The 7,832-nt window shown below is 48.5% G+C and overlaps 1 protein-coding gene across 2 annotated transcripts; it reads left to right on the top strand.

The window, feature by feature from the left end:
• The first annotated feature begins 1,960 nt into the window (after positions 1-1,960).
• LOC123103959 (uncharacterized) lies at positions 1,961-7,183 on the top strand. Of its 2 annotated transcripts, none has more exons than XM_044525663.1 (8): positions 1,961-2,422; positions 2,847-2,937; positions 3,037-3,147; positions 3,233-4,045; positions 4,375-4,729; positions 4,969-5,050; positions 5,676-5,904; positions 6,648-7,183. In XM_044525663.1, exons 1-7 carry the CDS (start codon positions 2,213-2,215, stop codon positions 5,880-5,882), a joined length of 1,869 nt encoding a protein of 622 aa, XP_044381598.1. In that variant the 5' UTR covers positions 1,961-2,212; the 3' UTR covers positions 5,883-5,904; positions 6,648-7,183. The 2 variants fall into 2 exon arrangements, with proteins under 2 accessions (XP_044381598.1, XP_044381599.1); XM_044525664.1 differs by lacking the exon at positions 1,961-2,422 and adding an exon at positions 2,471-2,614.
• Positions 7,184-7,832: the final 649 nt, after the last annotated feature.

Genomic DNA, 7,832 nt, shown 5'->3' with positions numbered 1-7,832 from the left:
GGCGGCCTCTGTCGCCCCCGTGCGGGATTGCTTTCTCGTAGGGAGTCGAGGAAGTATCTCTGGGCATTAATGTTACAACACGTTTGTTAAATATAAATTGCTATTCTTTACTCTTCTACATGCTGCGAGATGCTTGGAGCTGCTTGAAGATGCTAGTCTTTGATAGGACACAAGAAGTTGTTGGCTATTGGAGAGGCCAGGGAGTTTCCAGGAATGCTCGGATCAATTGATTGCATGCATTGGCAATGAAAAAACTACCCCCAAAAGTTTGTGGGGAATGTATGAAGGTCACACCAAAGAGGCCACCATCATACTAGAAGCGATGACATTACATGGCTTATGAATTTGGTATGCATTCTTTGGAATGCCGGGTTCTCATAATGACATCAACGTGCTTCAACGATCTCCGGTGTTGAGGAGGCTTTGCAATGGGGAATCACCGCTGCGCAACTACACCGTCGATCAACGGTAGAGACTACAACATGAGATACTATTTTGCTGATGGCATCTATCCTTGGTGGGTGACATTTGTGAAGACCATATCTGAACCGCATGGAAATAAACAAAGCCACTTTGCAACAATGCAGGAAGCGGCTAGGAAGGATGTGGAGAAGGTATTTGGTGTGCTTCAAGCTCGTTGAGGAATTGTTCGTGGCGGTGCAATGGTGTAGGAATCGGAAACTTTGTGGCAGCTCGTGACATGTTGTATTATTTTGCACAATATGATTATCGAGGATGGGGGTGATGGTGTAGCCCAAACCAATGATTTCGAAGCACCAGGAGAACACGTTAAAATCTCGGAAGATCAAGGTGCAACTTAGCTCCTGAACTTTCTGCAAATGCATCAGAATCTTCGAGATCATCAGGTGCACGTGCAACTTCTGAATGATCTTGTGAAGCATATCTGGACCCACAATGAAAATCAAAGAGCTGATGTTTGAGTTGTGCATTTAAAATAAATTTTATGTAAACACTATTTTATATTCGCTACCAAACATTTGTTATTTACATGTGAATGGGATGTATGATCGACGTGCATGAATTTAAGAGTCTGGATTTAAGATATACGGCGGACATATGTGAGACTGGATTTGCCAAGTCCAGCCATAGATGCTCTAACCTAGACATGAGTTTAATAAAAGAAACAGACCAAGATCTCCGATATTTTCCGGGCAGAAAAACGCCTTCCAGTTGACCACCGAACGACCTTCCACATGATTGGTCGCCATCATCGCTCAAAACTCTGCACGGATTTCATGTTTAGTCCATTTATGGAGAAAAGATTCGCTAAATACGATTTGTTTGGCCGGACCCTGGCAGCATAGCATGTGACGGGGTGAGCTTTGGTGCACAGTAGGAACGTTCCTGCCACCGAACGACGCACATCCTACACCCCAAGCTCTGTGCCATGTTCGGCGAACCGTGGCGACACGGCAGTAGCACGGCACGTGGCCACAGCCGCTGGCACACTGCTACCGTGCTCCACCTGCCGGCGCTCCCATCCGGCGGCCCCATGCAACCTGAACCTGAACCACCGTCGTTCCACCGCAGTAGATCCACATGCTCCATGGTTAGCCGGATGCGCTGAAACTGCGCGCTTGCAAGCAGAGAGGTCGCCGTCGCTCCAGCTGCGGCCACCGCGGCGCGGGGCCAGCCGGGACCCCGCTCCTGCATTGTTTCACGCCTGGGCTTTCACTCCTCGACCAGGACGCCGTCCGTTGCATGCCATTGCCATTGTTTCACGGCAACCGACCGTCGTCACGAGACAACTATGCTGCAGTAATAAACCGACGTGAACCGAGTACGGAGACGGGTGGCGACGGCACGGGAGGTGCGGTGGGTGGAGTTGGTGAGGGGGTTCCCTGCGCCGCGGGGCAGAAGAAACAACAAGTGCGACACCGACATGGACGGGGGCGCCGATCGGGGTAAACTGTCCGTTGATTTCAGCGCCGCGCACGTTCTTGGAGCTCGCCTCGGCTCACGTTGCCTCGCCTCGCGGCCTCGAGATGCCGGACGTACACCCACGTCCCAATCCGCTCGGCTTCACCGCCTGACACGTCTATTAAAATGCCAGGACTTCTCACTCCTCCATACCCGCCACTTTTAATGGCCACCGCCGGTTGAGGGGGAGAGCACAGCAGACTCACTGACGAGGCAGGCGGCAGGCGGCAGACGGCAGGTGGGATTCTCGCTTTCTTGTTTTTGAGACAAAATGCGGGGCGCCGGTGATTGCGAGCTGGAGGTCCGGGGCGTAATGGGGGAGCAGGAGGAGGCTGCCTCGGCGTCGGCATCGGAGAGGGCAATGCGGCGGCGGAGGGGGCGGCGTCGGTGGGGAAGAGCGGGGGCGGACGACGGCTACTCGACGAGCTCCACGGGCGGCCGCGGCGGGAGCAGCGGCAGCGGCTCCTTCGGCTGCGACTCGGTTGGTCTCGCCCCTCTCCTCCACCACCCATTGCTGCGTTCCTTGGCCTCGATTAATATTCGCACCTAGAGTCTCTCAGCATTGCGAGCTGTGGCAATGGCATGGGCGTGGCGCCATGCAGATCTAGCCAGAGAGCACCATGGCCTGTCGCAGGTGACCACACACCACATGAGGCTTTCCGGAAAGTGGAGGGTAAGACCCAGGAATGACATGATTAGCGAGTGAATCTAGCGATCTAACGACAAAGCCGGAGGGCCCGAGGGTTGAGGATAGGCACCATCATCGCCATCTTGATCCTTGCAGCATCGCCCTCGCTAGCAAGCGAAAAAGGAGCGGAGGGGGGGCACCACCCACCCTGGGATTCTCTCCGGTTTCCAGCTTTGCAAGATTAACTTTTTAATCGGTGCTTGATGGTTGGCTGCAGCCTTTGGCCGGATTCGTGCGCGCGGATGGCGACATGGACACAGATCTGGAGACAGACGGGCTGGCCGCCACTTCATCCTCCAGTGCCAGTGGTGAGCACCCAGCTCACAGCTCACGGCTTGTATTCTTACCAGCGTTCTTGCTGGAGCTCCACTTTACAGCCCTATTAAGAGAGTTTGCGCTCCCTGAAGCCTCCGCAGCGTTCACGGAGCCGCACGACGACGAGGAGGCGCAGTGCGGGGCGAAGGGAGAGTGGCAGGAACCGGCCAAGAGCCCGGCGGGCGGCGCCACTGCCATCCGAGGTACGTACGAGATTTCCAGGTCTGCAACGTAGTACTAGGTGGTGTGAGGTTTTCCAATCTTGTATGCTTGTGTGCTGTTCGACAGAATGCCAGAGCCAGCGACGGTGCCGGACAGAGGCTGTTTACCTGCACGGTAGGAAGGGGCTGAAGCAGCGGCCGGCCTCGCTCGACTTCGGCAGCGCCGGGTTCAACAGCGGGACTCCGTTTTCTCCGGGCTTTGTGGTCGGAGGCGCCGGGTTTGCGAGCAAGGGACTTGTGTCGTCGCAGATCAGCTCCGGCGTGTTCCCTAGTCCCGGCACGCCGAGCTATCCGCGGCGGCACCGGCCGTCGGCCTTGGGGTACCAGAAGGGGTGGAGCTCGGAGAGAGTGCCTCTTCCTTCCAAAGGTAATAATACTAGGAGGTACCCAGGCAGCAGCATGGCATTTCCTCTCAACAGTAGGAGGACACTGCCCTCAAAATGGGAGGATGCGGAGAGGTGGATCTTCAGTCCCAAATCAAACGCCGGCGATGCGCGTGAGAAGACCGCCACATTGCCCCATGCTCGACGGCCGAAGGCTAAAAGTGGTCCTCTTGGGCCTCCTGGAAGACTTGGTGGACAGTATTCATCTGTATCTTCATCTGTCTCTTTGTTTGACAGTGGGAGAGTTGGGCATTTAGCAGCAAACTCACCTTTCTTGGCTGGAGTACTGATACCTGAACACTATGGTGGGGCGAAAAGTAATGTTGGGAGGTACACAAGTGGAACAGCTGGTGATGAGTTCGGTATTGGCATAGTTGGCGGGTCTTCTCTAGCACATATCGGGTCTCCTGCTATGCAATCTACCATGGTGCGCCGACGACTAGATACTGCAATTGAGTCATCTGCATCATTGCCCAGCACCCAAGAATCTGTACAAGGTATTAAGAAATTTCTACCCATCATTTTTAGCCTATTGCTTAGTATTGAATTATGGGTCTACAAAGTATAAACATGTAGAGGGCAACCCTCTGTTTGGGGTTTGCGGTTGTCTCTCTGGTTGCTAAAGCACTGTTAAATTGTGAAGCTCCTCATGAGTTGCATTATAAACACTAGTTTTTGGCATTTGGTATCTTGGTAACTTGGTAACTGATTTTATCATAGCACTTGCAAGCTGAATATCACCAGAAGTTGATCTTATGCTTTTACTGTACCTAATGAGAATTAAGTAAATCTTCAGCTGACGCTTGTTTGTTTGGTTTCATATCAGGCGAAGAGGCTGAGTTCGTAGAAGATTCAGCCCCCATTGCCACCCCTATAATTTCAAGGAAGGATACCGCAACTCAAACTAGTCCAGATCTAAGTAGGTCTTCTTCGCCCAGCGCAAGGCCTTCATTTGTTCGTTCATTCTCAATGCAACAAGCCAAAGAGAGGGAGAGCTGTTTCTCTGATCTTGAGATCAGGGATGTGCAGATGGATGAGCGCGTGAGTCTTACCAGATGGTCCAAGAAACATGTAACACAAGCCTCTAACAAGAATTCTACAAATATGTTAGAGTGGAACAAAAAGACGGTGGACTCTAAATCTTCTTCCTGGGAATCAACAGAAACAAAATGCACATTAAAGTAAGGGACCAGTGCTTACGATAAATGCTGCTTTTTGTTCAGGCATACCTCTGCTATTTTAAACCACTTTCATACAGTAATACTTGAAGCTTAACTTCTGAAAAAGTGAAAATATATAACGTGACCTGCTTATCTGGTATGTTGTGCAAATATCCAATTTTTTACCGTTGCTAAAACTCTGCAAAGTAAATTTATTCGATGAAATCATGAAATGCTGATCACTCTACCATTGTTAAAAGGGTTGAGAGAGAAGAAGCAAAACTTACTGCTTGGGAGAATCTTCAAAAAGCGAAAGCCGAGGCTGCAATTCAGAAGCTAGTGGTATGTGCTTCAGACTATTTCATAATTTCTAACTGTTTTTTTATGTAAGCAGTAAGAGCCCTACTGCCCTACTGAAATATTTTACTCATCCATAAATATTATAGTAGCAACGAGCCAAAGGATCCAAATAGTGAACTAAGCAAGTCTAGCTACAGAATAAGATAAAATCTGACTAGTCTTAGGATTGGCATCCTCTTCCTCCACCGAAATAAGCATGTGAGAACATTTTCCAAAAGAACAACTGCTTAGTGCAAGCATCCAATCCATTAGACAGGACATCAGTCATATTCTTGGGGGCTCTTACTTTCAGCCATTCTTTGTCAGACAGTCTTTTTCCAGCTATATTTGTTTGCAGGAACCATATCAAAACATACATCTCCAGCCGCCCAAGTATATTTTTTGGCCTAGCTCCTTTTAGAAGAAAAAAACTGGGACCAGTATGAACTGTAGCATGTCTACTTGTAACTGTTGTCTCATGTCACTGGTTAAGAGTATATTTTATATCTTTATGTGCTCATATTGGGCGTGATGCTTGCATTATTTACTGTAAGATGGTTCATTGTTTTGTTTTTCTCTATTGCCGTCTAGTTGACCTTCTATTGTATCCATACTTTCATTATCTCAGATGAAACTCGAGAAGAAACGATCATTTTCCCTGGACAGAATTTTGAACACCCTCAGGTCTGCTCAAAGAAAAGCACAAGGGATGCGTGATGCAGCAACAGCAAGCCAAGACGAACACCTTTGCAGGAAGGCCAAAAAGACATCACACGTTACAAAGAATGGCCAGATCAGATCTCTGAGTGGCTGTTTCACTTGCCATGCTTTCTAGTATCATGCAATCCCACTACTGAGTAAGTTGCATACTGATGCCTGCAGTACAGGATCTCTGTTGATGAATATTTTCTAGTGATTTAGATGCCCATTTTTAATAAAGCCAGTAGCATCTATACTACGCTCTTTCTGTCGCATCATGCAGAATAATATAAACCGTGAAATTGCCAGTATTGTCCTTGAAAATAGTCATGTTTAATTATATGCTGCAGTGATGCTTGCAGTTCATAATTATGTCACTCAATTTAGCGTGTCGATGGCTCTTATGTTCACACATGAATACATAATCTATCAAATCTCCAGGATTATGGAACTTCCTGTAACATGTTCCATAGGCTTGTCACTTGTGACTGTGTTGATCCTTTAAGAACATAATTATTCAGAAATGATTTGAGGCAGGTTGAGGCAACATTTGTAGCATTGGAACTTCGTGCAACATGTTACATACTTACATAGGCTTAACCCGTTTCTGCAACATGTTCCATAGGCTAATCACATCTAGTTGAGGTAGCATTGTAACCTGTACGTGTACTGAACTTGTAAATTGCCCAAAATCCCTTACACTGTCGATAAATAAGCAGTGATTAATCTAATCACAATTCAGACCTAAGAACCTACACTATCATCCATACATGATACATGAACTGTTCCCTACTACATCCTCTGTTCCTAAATATAAGATGTTTTGGCAGTTCAAATACATCAAGCACCACAAACAGCATGCTTTAGCTCTTGACATGAGGACTTGTTGTTTTATCTTCAGGGATCTGGAGGCCCTTCAGCAGGGAAGTTCAGAGACTCACTCTGTCAGTGAAGAATCCAGGCAATCCTCAACCGACCCCGTCGCATTTTCAGAAGAATATGCTGCTGCCGCGGCTTGAGCAGGGACCATGCGTGCGCTGTCCGTCATCGTATGGACCTCCGCACAATCTGCCAAGGGGACAGGAGAAAATGGCGCCACCGAGGAAAGGAGCGATGGTGCCTCCGCGTCATCGCATGTGCCTGCCTGCCTGCTTCTTCTCATGCTTGACGCCACGCCCAGCAGGCCTGCAGCTAGCACAATGGTAAAGGCCCCCTTTATCGTTGGCCCTGTAGTGTATGTAGGTGCTACCTACGGAGCAATTCGGCCCTTGCTAGGCCGCTAGCCGCTGCGTGCCTGTGCTTCAGGCCGGCCTTGTACGAGTTCTGCTTTTGGTGTGGTTGCTTCAGGTGTAGCCCAGTTGGGATCATGTCTTGGTAGTACAATCGTTGCGATACCAGGCTGGCTGCCTGCTTCAAATGTGGTTTTAGCCGGGAGAAGCATTTTTTTTCATGTCCATTTGTTGTGTTCGCGCTCAATGTTTCGTGTGCCGGCGCCTCGTGGGTGAGAGGTCACGAGATCGCTGGGATCTTCGACAGGAGGTGCTTCCTCAGGAGGGGGAAAAGGTGGACTGGATAAGGTGGACTCCGTCATTTTTGCAGCTTTCCAACGTTCGGATAGAAAGCCGACGTTCAGATAGAAAGTGTCCTACGACTACGAGTGAGGTTCTTTAGTGACTTGCTCTCCTGCACCCTCACCCTACGGCAACATAATGCACGTCCAAACAAAACCGATACTTACCCCTCATAAAACTAAATAAACCTGGATGCTTTTTGAATAAACAAAATCGACTACGAGTGAGGTTCTTTCAAGAATGATTTTTCTTAACTTACAAGGTTTTCACCATGAGAATAACATGCAAGCCAAAATGTCCACAACATGCTCAAATGCTCCCTAATAAGCAGTAAAATAAAAAAAAGTTAGAAAAGCTCTGAACTTTTTCTTGGTAATATTTGATAAATAATTTGTGTGCTTGCAAACGATTATCATAAAATGACATTCGTGAAAGTTGTGGTAAAAAAATCATTGCTTCAAAATGATAGTCACACAAGACATTCCGTGCTGAAATTTGTCATGCACACAAACACA

This window comes from Triticum aestivum, chromosome 5A, assembly GCF_018294505.1.
Source record: "Triticum aestivum cultivar Chinese Spring chromosome 5A, IWGSC CS RefSeq v2.1, whole genome shotgun sequence".
Taxonomy (NCBI): Eukaryota; Viridiplantae; Streptophyta; class Magnoliopsida; order Poales; family Poaceae; genus Triticum; species Triticum aestivum.
This window is presented reverse-complemented; position numbering and strand designations above follow the sequence as displayed.

Excerpts from the sequence above, each read along its gene's own strand:
- LOC123103959 (XM_044525663.1), top strand. The coding sequence starts at position 2,213 with ATGCGGGGCGCCGGTGATTGCGAGCTGGAGGTCCGGGGCGTAATGGGG. Across the intron at positions 2,423-2,846 it reads GCTCCTTCGGCTGCGACTCG|CCTTTGGCCGGATTCGTGCG; the intron begins GTTGGTCTCGCC and ends GGTTGGCTGCAG. Across the intron at positions 3,148-3,232 it reads CGGCGCCACTGCCATCCGAG|AATGCCAGAGCCAGCGACGG; the intron begins GTACGTACGAGA and ends GCTGTTCGACAG.